Source organism: Pseudorca crassidens, chromosome 18 (assembly GCF_039906515.1).
Source record: "Pseudorca crassidens isolate mPseCra1 chromosome 18, mPseCra1.hap1, whole genome shotgun sequence".
Taxonomy (NCBI): Eukaryota; Metazoa; Chordata; class Mammalia; order Artiodactyla; family Delphinidae; genus Pseudorca; species Pseudorca crassidens.
In genome coordinates, this window is record NC_090313.1 from 32,247,661 (window position 1) to 32,272,342 (window position 24,682).

Here is a 24,682-nt window from a genome sequence, read left to right on the forward strand (position 1 = left end):
GAAGGAGCCCAGAATTTTCAGTAATGTGAGGAAACTCCATGCACTTTGAGACAGAGAGAGTGGAGGGATATGAGAGGTGGGTGTGGGACTATCAAAGGTTATCATTTATGCTGTGTTAAAGAACCTAGAATGCATATGCTTGGTGATGGGTAACTGTGCATTTTACACCTTCCTTTACGTTTCTTATCTATATTCATATATGTTTTTCGAATCTCCTAACAGGTTTGCAGACTATAACACAGGAAATGGTAACCACTCTAGGAATTGAGTGGAATTTCAAGCAGCCAGGAATTTAATGTAGAGAATTAGTTGTTTATGTAATCCATTGAAGAGAGGGAGGGGTTGAAGGTGGGTTTGCCTCTCTATCATTGATTTCAGGACACACCATCATAGCTGTAAAGCAGAGACTGGGAAGCTCCTGGTATTGCCATTACTGCTATGGACACAAATGCTTCTCACACAAATTATTCAACCCTACAACGTGGAACATTGTTGTCAGCGGCCACCCCAGCCAGAAGATGACCTCCAGCTCACTTCTGACTTCTAATACTTGCATGAGGGCATCTCACTGGCAGAATCTAGAACCTTACTATATAAGAGAGTTTGATGTTCCACCCCTGTGTTTCAGGGAGATATAAGTGAGCAGTAGTAACAGATGATAAGCAAAATCTAATCACATCAAATACAATATTCTGTTTTGTACTTGTTTATATAGTGTATAAAATGCTGAATATGGTTTTTCCCCGACTCCCTAAACAGTCTACCTTTAGTATGAAGGTGACCAGAAAGGAAATAAAAAGGTTATCAACAAGGGAGTGAAAAGAAGTCTGGAGAAGAAAAGACCCTGGCTAGGATAGTGGGGGAAAAAGTACATTTGATGGACCAAAAGGATGGCAAGGTTTACAGGGAAACCTTCTTTATAGCTAATTTTAGGTGGTTTTCAGTGAACATCCCTTCACACTAATTTCTACTTTAACCTTATGTTTTTCTCTACTGAGACCTCCTCAGAGCTCTGAAGGCAAATGTTCTGACATTATGCATTTCATAAAGCTGAATGATCATATAGGCATGAGGACAAAGGATCACTTTAAGATTGTGTTTAAGACCACTGATCTACACACACACACACACACACACACACACACACACACACACACACACACACACACACACACACACACACACTTCTAGCTACCTTTAAGTACTTTTGAGAATATCTTTCCTCTATACCAGAATAAAAAGCAAGCTGTGGACTTCAAAATGGGAAATATTTGAAAAGTGGTGACTGTAGAATGGAACCAAATTTGTGTTGACATGTGTTTTACAATGTTATTATAAAATCAATGATATAATGTGTAAATTGTTTAACTCGTATAAGTGAAATATTATTGGAGTGTAGTGTTAGGACATCTGGTAAATCTCTGACTTGCTACAGTTATAGGAAAAGGAAGCAGTGAGGTGAAACTGATGATGCTCTGATTAGGTTCTGAATAAAAAGGGATGTCAAAAAGATGGAAACCTGGGGAGAATGGAAATTTATATTGAATTTTGTAAATGTTGGGAAAAAATACTGGACATGGTAGTGGGGGGAGAACGTAGGAAAGCTGGAGTTTTAGAGTGCTGCAAACAGCAAAAAAAGTTACTCTGGTTCAAAATAAATGAGAAGTTCTATGACTCAGAGTAATCAGTGTGGCTCTACTAGGAGCTTTTTTATTTCAGTTATAAAAGATAAGTTAGTCAGGGACAGGGAAGAGATAGAACTGTTCAATACTTGTTCCATCAAAGAAGAATTCTCTAACTTTTAGAAAAGGAGGGACCAGTTTTCTTCAGAGGGAATTGAAGTCTTCAATGGAAGATAAATTGTTAAGAGACTGTCTGCTTTGTCATGAAGTCCATTCCTTCATTTAATGACTGTTAATGAGTTCCTATAAGGACAAGGTGCCAGAAACTATGTTAAGTGCTGAATACATTACATATATGTATACTGATAAATCTTACCTATGTAATTTCAGGATGATTATGGAAAATCTAAGAAAAGTTGAGGAGAAATTGGACAGAGGATTGGACAGATATTTCTTTTATAATTTTCAAAATGTAAAATTAAACTCTGGAAAGGTGTACTGCTATATTTGTTGAAATTGACATTATATTATTAAACACATAGTTTAGGTTGGTGTTTAGAAAGAATATTGATATCCATATAAACTTAAATGGATTTCCTGAGAAATCACATCAAATGTTATTTTTCACATTTTTGACATTGGAAAAATGCCATCATTGTAGCTGGGTTTGATTTCAGCAAGGCATTCTCTTTTTCTTATAATTGTTTTTCATGGACATGTGCAGAAAAAATACTCTGAATAATAGTGTATCAAGGTAACAACTTTATTCTTCAGACAATTCACACGTAATGTTTTATGGATTATTGTTGACCTGTAGTGAGGTCTAATCTAAGGACTTAGCTCTTTCATTTATTTTTCTAGGTATGTTTCTTCTTTTAAATTTGATATATAACATACATACAGAAAAGTTCACAAATTACAAGTGTGCTGTTTGTGAAATTTCCACAAAGTGACGCAGACACATAACTACCACCCAGATCAAAAAAGAGGAATTTATGTGTCCCTTTGACGTTGCATCACAGTCACTACCCGATTTCAAAATAATGACTATCTTGGCTTCTAAAGCTATAGCTTAGTTTTGCCTGTTCTTGAATTTTGTTAGGTTTTGATCACAAGTATACCAACCTCATAATAACATTTAAAATGTGTTCCTTTTTTTTAATTCTGGAAGATTTTGCATATGATTCGGATTATTTTTAAATTATTTCATCATAATATGTTTGAAATAATTCATGAAGCAAAATCTGGGCCTAGAGTTTTTAAGTCAGAAGGTTAAATCAATTTCTGAAATAGTATAAGATACTTCGATTTTCCTTTTTTTTTTGCGGTACGCGGGCCTCTCACTGTTGTGGCTTCTCCCTTTGTGGAGCACAGACTCTGGATGCCCAGGGTCAGCGGCCATGGCTCACGGGAGGGGCCTAGCCACTCCACGGCATGTGAGATCTTCCCGGACCAGGGCACGAACCCGTGTCTCCTGCATCGGCAGGCGGTCTCTCACCCACTGCGCCACCAGGGAAGCCCTGATTTTCCCTTTTTTTGGTGTCAGTTTTGGTAAATTGTACTTATTAAACAATTTCTCTATTTTATCAGAATTTTTAAATCTGTTAGCATAAATCTATCCTTAACATTCTCTTATGTTTTTAATTGAGACATCCCCATTTCTTAATCCTGATATTGGTAATGACTGCCTTTTCTCTCTTTTTTTCTTTAACAGTTTTACTGTGAGTTTATTAGTTTATGGGTCTATTGAAATAACAGGTTTAGGTTTTGTTTAGGTTCTCTGTTGTGCATTTGTTTTCTATTTAATTAATTCTGTTATACTCAATGTTTTCTTCCTATCCTTTATTTAAGATAAATTTGCTTTCTTTTTCTAACTTCTATAGATAGATATTTAGATCATTGATTATCAACCTTTCTTCTTTTGTAATTATGTTTTAGCATAAGTTTTCATCTAATCACACCTTTAGCTATATGCCACAGATTTCACATATCATATTTTTATTCTTATTTGAATCAAATTATTTTCTTTTTATTGTGATAGTTTTTCAACCAACAGGCTGACTTTAAGGTGTACTGCTTAGTTTCTTAGTGTTTTGGAATTTTCTAGGTATCTTTTTGTAATTGATACCTAGCCTAATTCTGCTGTGGTCAGAGAACATATGCTGAATAATTTTAACTCTTTGAATTTATTAAGACTTAGTTCACAACTTACCCTGTGGTCAGATTCTGGTAAAAGGTTCAGAGTACTTGAAAAGCACTGTTTATTGGGGAGATACCAGGTATATTGTTGTAAACAGATCAACTAAGGTAGGTTTGTTAATTGTGTTGGGTTTTTTTTTTCATCTTCTATACTTTTGGCTCCCTGTTTATCAGCTATTACGAGAGGTGTGCTAAGATCTCACACTATAATTATGGATTTGTCTATTTCTCATTTTTAGCCCTTTATGTTTTTAAGGCTGTTTTCAGGTGGTTATAAATTGAGAACAATTATATATATTCCTGTTTGTGAGGTCATTTTGTCAAAATGAAATGTCCCTCTTATAGTAATTATTTGAGTTTACAGTATACTTTTTCTGGTATTCATATAGCTATGTGAGTCTGTTTTCATTCTTTCAGTTTCAACTTCTATATTCTTATGTTCAAGATTTCTCAGTTTTGAGGTATTAACAAAATCTAAAATATTAAAAGGTTTTAAAGCCATAAAAAACTAGACTACTTAATTGCAGAATGTAGACTCTTTTACATTTAAATATAGTCTTATTGTATGTTTTTTGTTACCTTTGTTCTGTTACCTTTCCACTTCATCTTGGGGAATTATTTACAATCTGATATAATTTGTGTGTATTTGTAGGAAAAGTGTAAATGAGTGTTTTCTCTTAAGGCCCCACCCCCTTTTCATATGGTATTGCTTAGGTTCTATCTCATCTACTGACCAGGGAAAGTATCAAAAAATGTTCCAGCATATTAAAATTCAAATCTAATAATTTAATCTAGCTAACCAGTAAAGTATAATGAAAGAAATCAATTCCTAATTGAAATAAGGGGAAAGGGACAATGCCATCTACATGTCACCTTTTTGTAAATCAGGATATCTGCCATATCCTTTATACAATTAAGGAGTCATCATATAAGCTGGAATTACTGTTTAGAGTTGCACTAGCAAGAAATTATCCAGCACCATTTTATGCAAACCAAGGGAAGGATTTTTTTATTCTTCAATTATCTTAACCTATAATTCTGTGATGTGCAACACAGCTTTAATGAAAAAATGTAGAATTGATATTATCAGTATCATTTAATCCAGTTTCACAATCTCTTATCTGTTAAAAGTTAGGAAAATTTAACATTAAAAAAAAAAACTCCTTTAGGGCTTCCCTGGTGGTGCAGTGGTTAAGAATCTGCCTGCCATTGCAGGAGACACGGGTTCAAGCCCTGGTCCGTGAAGATCTCACATGCTGCGGAGCAACTAAGCCCATGTGCCACAGCTACTGAGCCTGTGTGCCTAGAGCCCATGCTCTGCAACAAGAGAAGCCACCGCGATGAGAAGCCCACGCACCACAATGAAGAGTAGCCCCCACTCACCACAGCTAGAGAAAGCCCATGCGCAACGATGAAGACCCAATGCAGCCAAAAATAAATCAATAAAATAAATAAATTTTTTTAAAAATTAAAAAAAACTCATTTAGAATTAAAATCTGGACCTAACCAATGTGCAGATATTTATAGTCCTCATTTCTAACTCGATGTAAATGCTCTTTTGTTTTACTGCCAAAATATTAATATGTCTGAGAATGCAGTTCCACTCCGAACCCTCTTGGCGATGTGCTATTACCTTCCTAAAATCCTCAAAGTTTTAACGTATATGGCCCCAAGCGTTGAAAACAAGAAATTGTGTGTTTCTAGTATTTTCCACTTGGTTTTGGTAGTTATATCATAAATATGTCCAACTGTCTTCTGCAGAAGATAATGAACAAATTTCAACATTTGACCCTATAGTGTGCTAATATAATTTATTGAGTAATCAAGGCAGTGTCATTTTATGGAAGCTGAACTGTTACAGACTATCAGATATAGTCATCTCTAGCTTTAGCACTAGAGTAAAATGATAAAAATAATAGCTACAGCAAGAAATACAACCACAGTTTTAATTGAGTACTTTGTGTCAGGCAGTGTACCTTCAATAATTTAATCTTCAGAACTCCTTTCAAATGTAGGTAGAAATATTAGCACCATTCGTAAGTGAGGAACCGCAGTTTAGCAGATAAGCAACTTGCTTTGTGGTCACAGAACTGGGGCAGAGCCAGGGCACAAACCTAAGTCTATTAGTATTTATAGCCCATGCCCTTCACACCTCTGCTATAGTGTTATAATATATCCTTTTTAATTAATCATATAAGACATTTAATAAATATGAAATGCAATTTCACAACCAACTCTTGATTATCTTCATGTCAATTACCTATGGGAAAAACATGCTAATAGCAAATCAACTTCCTTTTGTCATCCAGCATGTATCTGGGATCCTCCCTTCTGCTGACAGTTGGCTTGTGCTCAAGAAATACAAATGAATTTTAATATGAGCCTGAGAAAAAGAATATAATTATGGTGGTAAATCTGCTGGAATCATATAATGAATTTAAAACCCAACATAAATGCTTTTTGGATTATCTGTCACTTGGGATTACTTATACTGCGATCCCTTATAAGACGGTAGATAATTGAACATTGGCTATTTTACTGCAGCTGAAGGTACTGATGCTAAGGAGAAAATGAACTATGTAAATGTGAGTTTGCTTATTTATTTAATAATGTGCTTGAGATTTCATCACAGGAATCATTTAAAGCCAGAAACACAGAGTAACTTTATCTCATGGGAATTAAAATTCTATTATTTCAATCAAAGAAGTGATTAATATGCCTGATTCTTTTCTTTTCCTTATATATTCAGTAATGCATAATTGAATAATGTACAGTTGTTTTCTTAGAGATATAAGGAAACCAATGAAGGAAAAACAATTCTGTTAATACATGTTTGTGAAGTCCACGACAGCTTTTACTTAACCTTTTTAGCCCCTTCTTTATGAAACATAGTCACCTTTAAATTGCATGAAATTAAAGGAAAATGTTCTATGGCACTGACACAGTGATTTCAGTCTTTCCTGATCCGCTGGAGGCATACAGTATAGAATCGGACGTGGAGATCAGTGTTGCATTACAGTCGAGGCAATGGGTTCTGTTGTCAGGGATCACTCACAATTGTGTCCTGACATTGCCACTTACCACTGTAGAGCCACTGGCACATTTCTTAACCTCTCCAAGTCTCTATTTTGTATCTGTGAAGTGTGATTAGTAATAGTTTCCTATATTGGGATGTGAGGATTAAATGGATATATCACAATGTGTACACATGTCGGTAAGTGTGAGATACATGCCATTTCACCTTTAAGTATGGTGAAGATGATTCAGGTTTGAGGCCTAGACAGGGTAGCCATCCTTTGGCTGATACCAAAAGCCTCAGTAGAAAGGCAGATGCTTAACGGAGCTCGGATCATCAACCACACTTGTTACTTCAGCTCTCTGACTCAGGCCCAGTCCCCCTTCACTTTTACACAAAACAAATATATCTGCCTTCTTCTATTTATGCAACTAAGCACAAATATGAGAGGTAAACAGTAAATACTTATAAACTCAAGGCATGTGAACACACACACATACACACACATCTGCATATATAGATCATAAACTCAGGTTATTTTTTGTGCACATTCTCACTACACACACACACACACACACACACACACACACACACACACACACACACACACACACACACACACACACACACACACACACACACACCCTCCTGTAATTTTTAAGTGTACCGTATGGTAAAAGTCACAAGAATGTATGCATGTTAACTAACATTCATATTAATATATAAACCATACCCAGTTCTAACTAGCATTCACGTTAATATACAAACCATACCCAGTTGCCCACAGAGATGCATCTACTGATGTTTTAACTGTATAGATGGATTTACCTGATTAATACATATGGAGGAAGTTGAGGAGGGAAAAATGAGAGGAAAATAATATAAATTTTTTTAAAAAAGGAAAAAATAGGACGGTAGAGGGGAAAACATAGAAAGAAAGGGATGGTAGCTCAGTGCATGGTCTCTCAACCTCAGCCCTATTGATCTTTCGTCTTTGTGGTAGAGAAGGGCCTGTCGCCCTTGCCCTCAGTCGTGATAATCAAAAATGTCTTCGGACATTCAGTGCTGTGTCCCCTGGGGGAAAAATTACCCAGGCTGAGAACTGCGCCCTTAGCTGTAAGAAAGAATGTCAGATATGCAGATGAAACTGTTCTTTTGTGAGAGGAATTAATAAAATGGCAATCAATTAAATTCTTTTTAAAGGAAGGAATGGGCAGATGGAAACTTACAATGCTAATTTTCGTATGTTACAGTTAAGTTAATAAGTATATTTACTGTTTGTTAAGTTTCATAGATTTATTGAATTTTAGAATTAATAAGGGCTTCAGAGAGCAACTGGGGCTTGTTTCAGGGACTCTGATAGGTGCTGGGTGACAAGAGTGTAATAAAAGTGGTGTGGGCTCACAGCCTGGTTAGAGAAAAGACACAGGAGCCTGGAGTGCTTTGGAAGCACGGAAGAGTGGTATCTCATCAGGACAGGTAGAATCTGGTAAAGGTCGAGGTGGTAACAGACATGTGACTGTGCAAAAGCATAATCAAAGGCACTTTCAGTTAGAAATTAAAGGAAGGGAGATGATGAGTAAGCTACCTGCCTAAAATAGAACCTCTACTAAAACTCAGGCAAGCACTCGTTTTACAAAACTGCGTTGCCTCTCGCTTAGTGTTCCGTTTACCAGATTTACACTTTATTACGCTACCTTTATCAAGGAGCATGCATCACTGGCCAAAAATGAAGCATTTTTTTTCATTTCTGAGTGTCTGGTTTACAAGAAAAGGAACAAAAGAAGTTAAATAGATGATGAGCTGGTTGTTTTTCACTTACATTTCTAAGGTGTTGCTTACAAATCTAATTAGGCTTTGGTCTTTCCATTTTTTCCCCCCATCTTTTCTCATTTCTTTCAAACTTACATCACATACAGTTTGGCCAGAGCACCAAATGCAGGATGCTGTTCCTAAGAATGATGATTCTAGCTATGGTTATCCTAAAACTTAATGTGAAAACAAATTGGAAATAAACATGAAATAGACGTTATAATGTGAGTTACTGATACCTGCCTCCTGCCCTTAAATTTGCTGTGTGCTAGGTATGTTGGGAAAGTGAGTTGGTGCCCACCAGACAGCTATCCAAGCAGTGCTCATTTTTATACTCTCTTCAGTTTAATATTGCCAGGTACTAATTTCACATGAACTGCAAGAAAATATTTCTCAAAGGCACAGGTTCTCACTCTTTCCATCTTTCAGGGCTGATAAGGGCCGCATGGGGGTAAGTTCAGTCTTAGGAATCACTCTTAGGTTTAGATCACAGATCCATATTACATTGTGGCCCTGGACAGTTCTTTCAAATCCTGGGAGATGATATTTCTTTATTTATAAAACTGGAGGAGAAAATTCTACCAGATAATGTTGTAGTAAATATTAAGTATATTTACTTTTCCTGTATTTTAAAAATCAATCATTATCATTCAATTAATTAGTATTGAGTTAACTAATTTATGATTGCAAGTTCTCTGTAATACTTTTTTGAATGTTTACTTGTTGATTTAAAGAGCACAATTTTGTTTTCTCAAATTCATTTAAAATGTCCTCCATTCTTTATAGCACAAGGTTGAATGAAACATTCCCCATTGTTCATACCATTTCATGTTTTCTAAATGCAGTTCACTAGAAAAGTGGTGAAACTCTCATTAAAGCTCTGGGGGACGGGGGTGGGGGAAGAGTTGCTTCTATCATGGTCATGATTAAAATCCTTTTGCAGTATCCTCAGATTTGGGGTGAAAGCTTTTCATCAGAAACATACAAAGCTTTGTAGTACCCATACATTGTTATATATAATTGTTGACATTAGCTTCTCAAGTATGAGCATGTTTTCCCAGTAAACTGTGTTGCGGAAGCTTGAGGTTTCCAGAAGAATTCATAGTTTTAACCCACTAGGGTTACTACAACTGCATACTTTTAGTTACCAGTTACATTTAACTTTTTTCGTAGTCTAATTGCAAGGTCTATAGGTAGATACGTTAATTTATGTAGAATAACCATGCCAACAATCTAGGACTGATAGTAGTAACACCCTTGGCAAATTGAGATTTTAAGAGAATTTGCTGTTTTCTTCTAATAACAGTATATTATAGTGATTTGCTTCTAATAACATTACGGTTCTCTAGAATCTTGGAAAAGCCAGATTGAAAATTATAAAACACCTCCATTCACTTTCTAGGGTTTTTTTCTTTAAAATATATTTTGTACACTACTCATTTTTATCTTTCTGAAAATGTAACTTGTTTCTTTTTGTTTTAAAAGTAGTGGAACTTCCCTGGCGATCCAGTGGTTAAGACTTCGCCTTCCAATGCAGGGGGTGCAGGTTCGATCCCTGGTCAGGGAGCTAAGATCCCACATGCCTCGCGGCCAAAAAACCAAAACATAAAACAAAAGCAATATTGTGACAAATTCAGTAAAGACTTTAAAAATGTTCCACATCAAAAAAAATCTTAAAAAAAAAGAAAAAGTAGTAGATTCACTGTAGAAAATATGGAAAACAGGAAAGAAGTAAAAAAGGAAACATGGATCACCCACAAATTCACCAAATGGAGAAGTTATTATTACCATTCTGGAGTATTTTTTCTAGGCTTTTTTTATTATTTTCATGTATAAAAATATTTTGGTGGAACAAAGTTAAACTCATTTATTATGGGCAGTTTTATATCCTAACGTTTTTAAACTTAACATTACATAGATAATAGTTCCCCATGCCACTGAGTATTGTTTCTCAAACTTGTCTGATCATTGTAGTCGCATGTGATGCTTTTTAAACTATTGGTACCTACACCATATCCCAGACCTATTTCATCTCTGGCCTGTGTACCTTTAAAATGTTCCATGTATGATTCTGGTTCATAGTTAGGGTTAAAATCATTGTTCCAAATTTTATTTTATTTTTATGACCACTTTGTTGTTTCTAACTTTTATTCCTGTAAATAAGGCAAAGTTAAATATTTGTGTGTACATCTTTGTCAAAATCCCAAATTGCCCTTTATGTCTAAAGGCAAGTCCCTGCGTTAAGTTATGCCCTGTATCCCAGAAGGAAAGTTTTATAACCAACTTGAATATATAAACTTGTAGATAATTTAACTTTAATAGTTATAGTATTTTAATATACTAATCAGTTGCAAAGCAAATTCAAAATCACATTTTATGTAAAATGTACTTATTTGCATAAAATTGAAATGGTTGATACATATGTCATCTCCCTAACAGAATGACCATCTTTTGAAAGCTTCTTCACAGTTCCAACACTTGAAATTATGAGGTCATTTCACAGGGATCATGACTAAATCTGTGTTAACATTCCTTGGCTTTTTTTTTTAAGCATATTCTCTTTGGTGATTTCTAAAAGTCAACACTGGTGTTGATTGAGAATTTGCTTTTCAAAATAGCATTTTGTTTTTCAAAATAGAATGATTAGGGATAGACTTTGAATAGACGTATTTACATGTATATGGAGAGGGGAGAGAGGGAAGAAGAGAGAGAGGGAGATGGAAGTGCCCTAGATTCTTTTTTAAAAAAAATTTTATTGGAGTATAGTTGATTTATAATGTTGTGGAAGTTTCAGCTGTACAGCATAGTAATTCAGTTATACATACACATATATTCATTCTTTTTCAGATTCTTTTCCAATATAGGTTATTACACAATATTGAGTAGAGTCCCCTGTGCTATACAATAGGTCCTGGTTGGTTAATCTGTTTTAGAGATAGTAGTGTGTGTATGTTAATACCCAAATCCTAATTTATCCCTCCCCACCTTTCCCCTTTGGTAACCATAAGTTTTGCTTTTGAAATCTGTGAGTCTATTTCTGTTTTGTAAATAAGTTCATTTATATCATTCTTAAAAATGTTAATTCTTGTTTTAAGGTATTTTAAGACTCTTGAGACACAGCTCACCAGCATTCCTGAAAGTGTGTATCCATTTACACTGCTGTCCTGCAGCATAATAAAGTGTCTGTTTTACTACAAGCTTGTCAGCATTACTAGTATCATTTTTTAAATCTTTATTTCTTAGAATTCTGTGTCCCAGCCAGGAGGAATACTGAGCTATTTCCCCTGTCACTGTAAATCATAGCTGGTTAGCAGGAGTCTTGTCTGGCTGGCAAGTCCTCTTTTTCAATCAGATCAGTTGTCCTCCATCTGCCTCCCTGTTCCTGCCTTTGTCTTCCCTGAGGCTCTAGCCTGCCCCTTCTCCCCTTTTGCTCAGACACTCATCTCGATGGGTAAAATCAATGGGGGCTCGATTTGTACAGTTAATTCTACACCTAAACGTATTAATTACGTACGCCTGTGTGTGCCTTGTGGCAGTTGCACCTTAACGGGACGGGACCACTTTAAAAAACCTTTAGACAGTTTCACCCTCTCAGATCCTTAGAAAGACCTGCGTGCATCTATACCCCATTTACCAGGAAGCCAAAAGATGAAGCTCAAAGAGTTGGTTTGCATGAGGGCATTTTGCTGATTTGTAGGGGGCTGGGATGGAATTAAATCCACTGCTTGTGAACAAGTTCTGGAGCATTTGAACACTATTGCTTTTCTACTTCTGCCACATTCTCATGGTAGCTCCCTCTGATTCCAGGGGTAGGTGAGAAAAGGTGGCTTTCTCTCAACTTTGCTACTTGTCTTGTTTTGGCTTGGTTGTTGATCTCTCTTTAAAGGCATTTTCTATGAGTAGAGAAGCATATACAGGCTTCTCTGGACCTCTTGCTTGCTTTAAATATCCAAAGAGTAAAACCTACATTTTGCAAATATACCTCCCTTTACATAAAAAGATTGCGTTATTGCTTTATATGTTTGTAATATGTTAGGGTTTCCAGTTGTATCATTTGGGTATCTCAGCCTCTCTGAGGTCATCTTCTAATCTCTGAAATTTGATGTATTCCAGTACTATGAAAAATCTCATTATAAAACTAACTCTTTATGGTGAATATTTTGTGAAATCAAAAGCACAGTCCATCTGGTAGCAGACAAGATTAATCTGTTTGAGAATGGTAAACATTATTGCATATTTTAAAATATGTAACTAGCACAGAACATTTGCCTCAGGCGTTTGACTAAGACTGTGGCTTAGGGTGAAGATTCAAATGAACTTTTTATCCCTAAAAGTCTGTAAGACATGTTCCTCTCACGTACAGTGAAACTTTAATATCTTACATCAGTCACTGAATAATAATACCAATTTAAAACCAAAAGAAGAAGAAATTTAACCGTGATGTAGTCAAGATAAGTCTATAACAGTTACCTCTTTTTAAAAAAAATTGCAAGTGTTATGATAATGGTTTTGGTTTATGAATTTTGCAAAGAATTATAAACAAAATAATAGATAAAATTGAATCTTATCAGTAGCATTAATATTACATTCAAGTTAATTTAAAATCATTAGGGGACTTTACTTTTTCAGTAGAGATTTATACTTTCAGAATAACTCGGCAGATTGTACTTAAGAATTCCATATACCCACCCTACCCCCCCTTCGCAGTCTCCCCTATTATTAAAGTCTTGCATTAGTGTAATACTTTGTTAGATTTAATGATTTAATGAAGCTATATTGATACATCATAGTTTACATTAAGGTTCATTCTTTGTGTTGTACACTTCTGTGGGTTTTGATAAATGCATAGTGACATGTAACCACCATTGCAGTCACATACAGAAGAGTTTCACTGCCCTAAAAATCCCCTGTGCTTCTCTTTTTCATCCCTCCCCTCCCTTCCCCCAAGCCCCTGGCAACTACTGATCTTTTTACTGTCTCTATAGTTTTGCCTTTTCCAAAATGTCATATAGTTGGATTCACAAAATTTATTTTTAAGACGTATTTGCATGCTTTTGTGAAGTTCAGTTTGACAGTAATTATAAGAAAATAGGAACAAAACTACCTTCTTATACTTCCTTTTTGGACATTTATTGTTGTGACACTATTTCGTTATCTCATTTGACCAGGTAAATGGGATTTAAGTGGCTTAATATCTTGAGCACAAATATTCTCATCTAACAAATGCGTTTGAGTCTTCAATGATTATGTTATGTGGTAGAACACAATAGTAATTTACATGTAACACATTATATTCATGTTCAAACAAGTTTGTGAGTCTTTTCGTTGGTTAGGAATGTCTGCTATTAATTTTTTAAATGCACAAATAGAAATGCCTCTGTCCTCTACCACCCTGTAGGAGAATCCTCCCCACCTCAGGTATGACCCTAACTTTACAACACGTAAGTGCCAAACCAGAATTTCAGATGTGCAGTCAACTGTTAACATAAATTCTGATGGCTTTGGGTAAATAATATGATTCATGAAAGCCCTGGGAAATAAATAATAGGTCATGGAAAAGTATAACTAGGAAATAAGGAAAATTTAGGATAAATTTAAATGCCTGCATTGAATCCTTTTAGAAGGCTGGCATTTTCAATTTGTGAAGGCATAAAAACATCAATGTAAAGCACAAAGAGTCCATTATGTTCTGCATATGTTCTGAATTTTCTTAAGGAATCAATCATTTCTTAAACCAGCACTTGAGAGATTGAGATAAAGCAGTTGAATTAAATATTCATTGAAAATCTTCCTCTTTAACTCATTCAGTACTTTTGAAACCAAGTTCCAGATTGTAAACGTAGGCTATTTCTACTTGTTGCCTTTTATTCTCTCATCCGTACTTTTAGAAAAATTACAATTTGTTTTTCCTTTTTTGAGTATACTTTGCTTTAATTTTTTCTTGGTCAGGTTTACAGATTCACACTTGTACAGCAACTGTAGTTAAGAGTTTGCTCTTAACATGAAGAATAAAGAAGAAAAATCGCTAGGCTTGAAAGAAAGGTGAACGATGACCATCAGGGCCCATGCGAGACAAATTTTGAAAAATTTGTCTTTGAAAAAAGGCCTTCCTTTTTAGTAAAATAACGCAATAGAGAGGAAAGCGAAGTACTTGTTTCTTCACAAATTGATGTTTGGTGCCTTTCACACTTCGAGCAAAAATGACCTGTCAGAGTTGAGCAGGTTGCTTGCTTGAACCATGATGCTCATACTTTTAAATTTTCATTTACTAATGTGGAAAACTAAGACATGTACCTATTGTGCATTTCATGTACAAAGAGGAATTCTACTCTTTAAATAAAGTGTATTTGCATTTAAAATAATGCAGTATAACAAAAGCTCAGTGATAACAGGATATGGAGTCATAGTTTATTCCCTTTTTTACATGAAGTGCACAGTAAGTTTCTTTAAGCATCTCCCGTAGAAAGTGCACATTCAACTACTCACCAAGTCAGTGAAACTTACACAAACTAAATTTCTACCGAGACACAAGAAACAAATAAAGCTCTACTATTTCATCTCATGATAAGACTGTTGAAGAATAGCCAACATCCCAAAACAATTATTTTAATATATTTATGTATTATTGTCATAATGGATACAAACTGAACTGTGGATTGATAGGCGATATTTATATAGTGGAATTAACAAATCAGACCAGTCAATTAAAATGTATTCCATCAACTATTACATGCTCATCCTGTGGGCCAATCTAATTAAGCTAAAAAAAAAATAGAGCAAAAAAAATTTGAATAATGTCAAATGACTGTCCTTGTGCATTTTAAGAGAAGATGTGTTTGTTTAAAATTTTATGTGGAACCTGAAAATGCTTACAATATTTCTACATGTTCAGCTTACTTTTGTAACATATATCTGTTTGGTTGTTTAGCAAACACTGCCCCTCTACGGTGGCTGTATTATGCCATCCTGCCTCAGAATATATCTTATGCTGAGTTCACGGAGCTATAGTAATAGATCAGGTTCTGTTTGGAATTTTAGTTCTAAAAGGGGAATCTCATTTACTTCTGTCCCACAATTCTCAGTATTACTTAAAAGCACTCAATGTCCTAAATTCAATCTTTACAGCAGTTGTGTGAGTTTGGAATTAATATTACTCTTTTATAGGTGGATAAACGCAGACCTAGAGAATTTTCATGATGATACCATGACTGTACAGCTAATAAGTAACAGGGCAGGTCATGAATTCAAGTCTTTTGTGTCCAAATCAAATTTTCTGTCTCTAATAACCACATAATAGGCTATAAAGCATGGATTCTTATAACTGTGAAGCCATGAGCTTTGTAACAGTAGGCAAGTCACTCTACAATCTTCTAAACGCTGCCATGAAATGATTTCTCAAAAAACTTTTATAAAGTTGGAAAGATAAAATTAAACATAATCTTTTTATGCTTTAAATGCTGCTTGCAGACCTGCTGGCTCCCTGGCTGGCTGGATGAATAGATGAATGGAGAGATGGAAGGATGGATAGATAGTTAGGCACATCCTTTTTGTGTGTGTGTTTGTGTGTGCACGTGTGTATATGCATAAATATTATGTTAGTTCTCTGACAATCCCTGATGCCATTAAAGATGAAACAGCTTATAAATCTTGGATAACATTTAGCAGAATATTACCCAAGTGGTCCTCAACCGAACGTAAGAGTCTCTGGAGGGCTTTCCAAAGATGAGGTGGTGTTCATATATATTTTTTCTCCTTTTAAGGTTGCCAGGTGATCAAAATACATGACAAGCCTTAAAAACCCATATTCACTTGAGGACTGTAATAAGATTCAGCTGATGGCAACGGCTGACTGTAGGAAACACATCAGGTACTCTGAGTACTCACACAGAGAAAGTTTTAGATACATTTTTGCATTTATTCAGCAAAATGCCTAAAGCTGAAGTTACATTTTAAAACGTTTATTCAGGAAAAAGATGATCTCATTAGAACAGCTCACACGTAATCCCCAGATCACTGAAGGGAATATGTTCACTAGAATATTGTGCATTATATTTTATTGAGTGGATTATTTTGAATCAAACTGGCCTTCAGACTTTTGAAGAAATATTATTATGCAGCAGTATAATCCTATTTATATTTATCTTTATGTTTTTCACACACCTTTTTTTAATGAAGTATATTGTTACATTTACCTTGTCAGACTTCTGTGTGTTTATGCATTTATTTCTTAAGGTATGTATGAAAGGCTGAAAAATTACTTTATTGTGGACCCCCTCCAAGAAATATTATATCATCTCTTGGAAAGTGAAATTAATTACGCTCATTCTCTTTGACAGAAATGCAGCGTGCCCTTCAATCTTCACATCCTTAGAAGGAATTCTGTTTCTGTTGATACTATTAAATATAGTTTAAGTGTTTGATCATCTTTTCCACCCCAGGGTCATCAACAGCAAAAATTCAGCTAAAGTCACTGCTCCCAGGCAAAAATCTTGATGGGCTTTTATTTAAAACAAACAAACAACAAAACAACAGCAGTGCTTAGAGGATGCTGCTGTGAGTCGTCCATCAGTGTTGTATCAAGAATTGAGTAGTTAGCGACCAAGGGCAGGATTTTAGTATGAAATCCTTTCTTTGTTCCTTTTTACAAAATTTTCTTGTCCTAATTGTGCATAAAACTTTTCTTTGTGATATCTGTTCTGTTCAGTGTCCCTGCCTCTTAGAGGCTGTTTCCTGGTAACATAGCCATATCTTTTCTCACTTTCTCAAATCTGTGTAGTCCTTTTATTTAGTTTCTAACTGCTATAAGTGCTGCTTGTTTGGTGTTTTCCCGTGGTTTCCCAAGCTTTCCTTCTGTCTCTTGGCTGCTCTCCCATTGCTACACGTTTATGGATTCATATCTCGGAACCAATGTGTTTCCATTTTCCACTGTCCAAAAGCCAAGAAATGAATTCTAATCATGATTTCAGGATCAAGCCTTTCAGGTCTTTTCTTTTTCCTAAAAGGAGGAGGAAGCGTATACCTCAACTGTTTGGGAAACATATTTATGCAGTATTGCTGGTCTTACGTGTACGTATGTGCAGCTTGAAGCTGGAATTATGGATGGTTTACTGGCCACATTATCACAGTAGAAATGATTGGTATGGGCTATGAGAATATATTATGTCAATAGTGTAAACGGATGAATGGTATGATCAGGGTTTTGTCCTCCTTAGACTGATGAGGCATTGTTTTTGGATATGCTGGTTGCATTTCAACTGCTACGTGTGAAATAGGAACCAGCATGTGCCTCTGTGATGTTTACACTTATAAATTCATGCATAACATGTCTAACGCTCCCAAATAAGATATGTCTGTTGTCCAAAGGTTTGGTTGATTCTTCCTAATTTTTATGAGCATTTTCCGTATTTTGGTTTGAGCTTGTGCAAAAGCTATGTAGTTCTCAAGTATTTGAAAGCACCTAGGGGCTCTTAGTATTGGGTCTTCCTAGCTTTCTTGTATATACAGCAGAATTACAAGAGGAGTGCTCTTCCTCTATTGTTGTAAAACAGCTTAAGGAGTAAAATTTTTTTTAGTGAGGGATTAAGCAGATACCTACAAAGTATGGACTCGTGTTCATAATCTACAGAAGTCTAAAGCAGTTTGCAAATCTCAGTGAAGCTTGATGCCTCAGAAACTATCTATTTACAGATAAGCTCCATGTTTACCTCCTGTATTGTCGTAGTCTACGAAAGCACTCTTCCATTTACTTTATGAAATGTTTGCACCTCAGCCTTTGGTTTATAAACCTATGTTAGAACCTTGTGTCTAAGTGTAATTAGGAAGAAAAAAATTCGTGATGGAAATAGTCACTATTTCCAAAATTAGAATTTTGGAGAGAAATTAATCAAGGCTATATTTGAAAGCAAACTATGTTTGATAATTTGTGCTTAATGACATATTTTATAATGTTAATGACAAACCAACTGGGATATTTTATGAAAGCAGCCTCAACAAAGAATTTCTATATGGGTATGACATACTAATAAGAAACATCCTACATTGTTCTACAGAGAAATTAAATGATAATACTGTGTGCGAATTGAAATAGTGTTCTAGTTAGAAGAGTAGATAATGCTAATAGCTTTTTATAAAACTTGCTCCGTTTATGGTGTTTCTTTTCTTTGGTTCTTAATATCTGAGAATATTTAAATTCTTATTTCTCAATTTCAGCACATGAAATGAGATCTTGTCATTTAGAATTTTATGCAGTAGATATTTGGATGCTTCATTTTGATATTTTCTAATTCTTTTCTTTTGGTGGGTAAGTAACCATGTTAGCTTAGAAGCAAAAAAAAAAAAAAAACCAATAAAACATCAACCCATTTTCCTGTTTATTGATCTGATACCATTGTTTAGCTTATTTTCTTTCTTTTCTCATTGTTGCTAAATAAAATGCCCTTGCACTATTGTATTTCCTGAATGGAGCTATAATTTATATTCTATAAAGAAAGATTTGAAGAAGCATGTTTTGTTCCTTTAAGTGTATGCTCAAGCTTTGAGCTTGAGCAAACCAAAATCTTTTATTAAACAAAGAATGAAATGAACCAAATTAATATAATTTTAGGCATTGTTGTTCTCATACCATAGTGAAGCTGAAAAAAAAAAGGTTTGGGTCTTCATATAATAGAACAATAATGTCTACGTTAGCCTGGTCAAATTAGATATAACCAAAAATAATCTTTTGTAGTCTAACTCTCTGTTAAGGCTAGACGGACACCTGCTAATTTGGGGGCCATTTTAGGCCTTGGAAGTAGACATTTAGTAACTGTTTCTTGAATTTATGAGTGAATAGGTATAAAATTAAATTATATTCATGCTCAGTAATAACACACTGAGCCCATTAGTCTGGGTGGAATCTTGGATTCTTTATTATTATTTATTATTAAATTTTGCTCATTAAAACTTGAAAGCATGAATACAAACTTGGACAAAATTATTATCATTGTCTTAAATTACACAGCACAAGCATAGGCAACTTAAGATTTACAGAATAAGCTTTTCCTAAAATTATTTCCTAAAAATACCTGTTGTAGTATTTCTGTATATTATTTTGAGAAAAACTTTTTCATTGCTATGAGCTCAGTTATAATCCAGTTATTAGAAATGGCTTGTATTCAATAATTTAGCAAACGGGTGTGGGAAGTTGGAGAATTTTATGCCCTGTTTTAGTGTATTTCCCTGGATTTTGACAATGATGTCTGTCGCCCTCCCAATCGTCTTACTCTGTTGTGCTTTTGTACTCTCCACTTTAATTATGACGACTGTCCGAGCGGTTCTTCAGATATTTGGAGAGCGAATTAATGTTCTGTAGCAATAAGAGAAAAATTAAAAAACATTCAAGTCATCAATCATACCTCTATTTTTCTCCCCACAGTCTCCAAACGTCCACAACTACCCCGATATGGAAGCTGTTCCCCTGTTGCTAAATAATGTGAAAGGGGAACCCCCGGAGGACCCGTTATGCGTAGATCACTTCCAGACACAAACTGAGCCAGTGGACTTGTCCATCAACAAAGCCAGGACATCCCCTACAGCCGTTTCCTCCTCCCCCGTTTCCATGACAGCGTCCGCCTCCTCCCCTTCTTCAACTTCAACCTCTTCGTCGTCTTCTAGTCGTCCAGCCTCATCCCCAACTGTTATAACATCAGTATCTTCAGCATCATCTTCGTCAACGGTATTAACTCCAGGGCCCCTTGTTGCCTCTGCCTCTGGTGTGGGAGGCCAGCAGTTTTTGCACATTATCCATCCCGTTCCGCCTTCAAGTCCCATGAATTTACAGTCTAACAAACTGAGTCACGTTCACCGCATCCCCGTGGTGGTCCAGTCGGTGCCTGTCGTCTACACAGCTGTGCGGTCACCTGGAAATGTGAACAACACTATCGTCGTACCACTTTTGGAGGATGGGAGAAACCATGGCAAAGGTAAGAGACACAAGCAAGCCTTGATTTATTTCAGCAGTAACTCTTCATTTATTCAGTGAGAGGACCCCAAGTCATAGGCAAACACACTACATCCAAGGAAGTTCTGTGCAGAACGACACAGGAGCCGGCTGATCCACGGCTGAGTAGAGCAGAGTTTAGTAGAAACTAACCTCATATTTATATAGGTATATGCTTCAGTATTACTTAGTCCATATTTCTATATATCAAGTCATTTAATGTCAGAATTCAAATACCTAAATTTGCAAAGTATTTTTACCTTCAAGCGCTCAAATCGAAAGTTCAATCTATAGTCAGCGTAACTGCTTGTGAGATGTAAATGTGTAAATCCCTCGTAGAGGTTAACCACTGTGAAATTTTTACAAAGTGTGTCAGGATGTTTCTTCTTTCAGTTGTTCAGGCTGGAACTTACTTGTCTGGCAATAATATAAAATTCCATGAAGTTCCAGTGGTTGGAACCTTTGAGTAACTTGTAAATTAAGTCGCCATTAAAGTAATTCTAAAGTTAGGTGTTTGGCTACAAATGTGTTATGTAGCTTGAGTTCTTATCTTCATACAAGTCTAAGTTTTTATTTTAAATAGCAGGAAGCCTCCATATGATAGAAATAATTCAAAATGCAGTATTAATATTTCCTTCTGGGGGTTAGAAGGCAGAAAGATACTTTGTTACATGACTGTATGTAATAATACCAAGTTAACTATATATGATAGTTAACTGATCATGAAGTTATTTTTCTTCTTCTAAGTTCTTTTTGTTTCATTTTTAAATAGAGGGAATTGTAATAATATCATGGTGTTGATTTTTCTTCCCTTTCTATGAATCTAAAAAAATAAGTCACCCTTCTATAGAGATGTAAAATGCCTATAATCATCAATTCATGTGTGTATTTTGTCTTCAGAGCCTAGAAATGACGATGAATTAAGACTTAGATTGCATTACTTTTTGCTTTGATACCATATTACTTCCGAGGTCCGTAATTAAAATATGATGGGTGAATACATAAAACACTGCCTTCGTGTAAAATACTAGTAAACATAGTTGTTTTGGTTCTTGTATAAGGTGGGATTCAGTGCATAGGAATAACATTTGGTCGTGAACTTGGAGAAATTTTTGCAAACGTACATTACAGAATTGTGCGTTCATCTTTTGCAAGTTACTGTTTTATCTGCAGTGAGTTTCTTCATAGCACATGGCAAGTTTCATCTTCCCAGTTTTACCACCTGAAAAATCTAGTGCTTTACAGCAGTCAGAGGTTTAAACTGCAAACTTGAGATCCAGACGCTCTGCTTACCTGACAACCTATTTTTTCTTTTCTTTTTTTTTTTTTTTTTGGTGCTTTTATGGGCAAAGGCCAGGAAGTAGTCCCACCACCATCTTTGTGAGCAGGTAGAAGAAAAAGAGGAAGCAGTGAGTCTTTACATAGATTTTTCTTGAGTCGAACCTTCTTTGATATTACTAATACTTCTGATCCAAGTGAGCTAATCGATTCAAATAATAATAACATAACTAAAGGCCACATTAGGTATTTATTTTCTTTTATAATTTACATATGTGCTTTAAATTTTTTAAGAATTAGGAATTAACAACTAGAAAAATTATAACCTTGCGTATTACATTATACATGTGTACACCATAGAACCCGATCTTTTTACAATAACACTTATGAAAAATATTGCTTTTATTGTGAAGGTGATTGATAAGGATCTTAACACTGTTCATGACCTGCTTTTACAATTTCCATGCTCTAATGAAGGAAACAAAAGAGATATCTCTTTTATTTGCCATTATTTGATGGGAGAGATTACTTTTATTTAAAGTTTACTGCCAAAATTTAATTTTCTGGAAAATTTATCTTTGCAGAAGAACTGTGTTAAGTAAGACTCATGCTGTAATTTGTTCTCTACATGAGTATATTTGTTAGTTTCATGCAGTGTTTTCTATTCAGTAGTTTCCTCATATCAAGAGTAAACATTTATATAACCATAAACACACTAAACTATAATGTGGATGTTAACAGCATGAGATTTGGGATCAAGGTTGTATGGGTTAGCATCCTAGTTCCCTCACTTCCAGCTTTGGACTGGGCAGTAACTGGGCAAAGTTATTTAATTTCACTAATCTTCATTTTCTTCGGTGATAAAATGGGAATAAAAGTATGTATCTTTCAAGATTATTGGGAAGATAAAGTAAGAGCTTATGTGTAAATGTCTAGCACTGATCAACTGTCAATAAATGTTTGCAGTTATTTATCATTATTATATCCCCCCCCCCAAAAAATACCTGAAGCAATAATGTTCAGAAATTTTTTCTCTGTCTTATAAAAACAGAAAGTTGGAGGAAAAAAGACTTATTGAATTTAAAAGTGAAAAACTGTTTCCAAGAAGTTGGTATAGAAATGCTTCTCAAAGTTGTTACAACAAATTATAAGGGATGAGTGTTTAGGATGAGAAATTGTCTGGAAAATCCCATACTTTCTATGTTTATTAGTTTCTATTAAGTTTTTATAATCCCCACATTCTACACATATATTGCTACACATTTTATAAGTTTTTTTATTGTTTAATTTATTAATTAGATGATGGTAAAATTCTCTAATGGAGGAGGTCTGCCTACCTCACAGAATGAATAAAGGAAAGGGCATTTCAGTGATTCCTCACGTCTGTATTTTGCACATATGCACTGGGCACTGGGCCAGCAATGAAATGGCTGGGTGATAAAGGGAGCCCTATTTCCATTCTCAAATAGGACTTGTATATCTGGTATGGATGAGCAAAAGAAAATACAATAGGGGAGTTGGTTTTTCAAAATGCTACTAATAAAAATACAAAACTAACTCTTATAAATGTAGGTGATTGTACTAGCTGATTACCTTTAAAGTTGGTATAACATATCTGGTCTGTGGTAGAGAAATAGATTACCTTACATCACACTACACAAGGGACTGTGAATGAATACATCTGTATCTAAAATACCATGAATTGAGTCATTTGTCCGTTCAAGTATTTATTGAGCATCTCTTATGGGTCAGGCATTTTATTGGCACCAGAGACATAGTGTTGAGCAAAACAGATGCTGTTTCTATCTGAGTGCTTGTAGTCTACTGGGAGATTTTGACATCAAACAGAAAAATCGTACAATTAACTGATAACTGTGGACAGAGTTGGGTTAAAATGTAGACCAGCCATGGATGTGCCTAGGGCAAAGAGTTTAATTATAACTGCGGAGGGAGAAAGTTGTATATGACAAAAGTATTTTCATACAGGGTGTTATATGTGGTTGGAAAAAATGTTTTTGCTGTTATGCTCAGAAGTGGGTGTTCGGGGCTTGGGAGTGTGGTGGGCTGGAACTTCCGCACGGTATGCTTGGATGTGAAAAAGCATTCTAATGAGGAGAGGACTCCCAGCCTATCCAGTATCTATGGAATATGGTCTAAAGGAATGGCAAGTTGTCAGCTAGCCCAGGGCACCAACAGATCTCAGTTGGATCTTGAATGTAATCTGTGATGTGAAGGAAAATGACATGATGTTCTGGAAGGCACAGTAAACACAGTGTAGACTAGAGCCATTAGAGGTATGCTGTCAGAGAAGTTCTCCAGAGGAAGACATTTTTCTGCTTGATACAGGACAAAGTAGCAGTTAGCCCCTCGAAGTGATAGTGCTGTGGGGTAGAAGGCTCTCCACGGAACCTGAGACCTATTATTTATAAACAAGACCCTAAAGGAATTATTTGACCTTGTAAAGGAATTTCAGTTCAGCCTGGGGAAGTTTTTGGTAGATTTCCCAGGAGATTTTCATTAGTTTTTACAGATACTTAGCAACAGGAAGCATAGAAGGTCAAAAAACAAATCACAAGCAAAGTGATTGGTTTGTTACTGCCTTGATGGAGAAGTAGGCACTTTTATGGTTCTCTTTTCCTTCCTTCCTTTTGATCCACTACTAAGGTGAGGGAAAGAGTGTTTAAAAGAATGCACGTGAAGAGAGCGTTTTACCGAGGGACTCATCAAATGTATCAAAAGCTTCTAAGGGGCCAAATAAAATAAGGACTAAGAATGGAG

At 35.4% G+C, this 24,682-nt stretch overlaps 1 protein-coding gene across 7 annotated transcripts in view; it reads left to right on the forward strand.

The window, feature by feature from the left end:
• KLF12 (KLF transcription factor 12) overlaps positions 1-24,682 on the forward strand; it is a 448,013-nt gene that overhangs the window by 274,639 nt on the left and 148,692 nt on the right. For all 7 annotated transcript variants that reach the window (XM_067713504.1, XM_067713501.1, XM_067713499.1 and 4 more), the window contains one exon: positions 20,063-20,609. In XM_067713504.1, the coding sequence (XP_067569605.1) occupies positions 20,063-20,609 (547 nt within the window). The remainder of the gene's footprint in view (positions 1-20,062; positions 20,610-24,682) is intronic.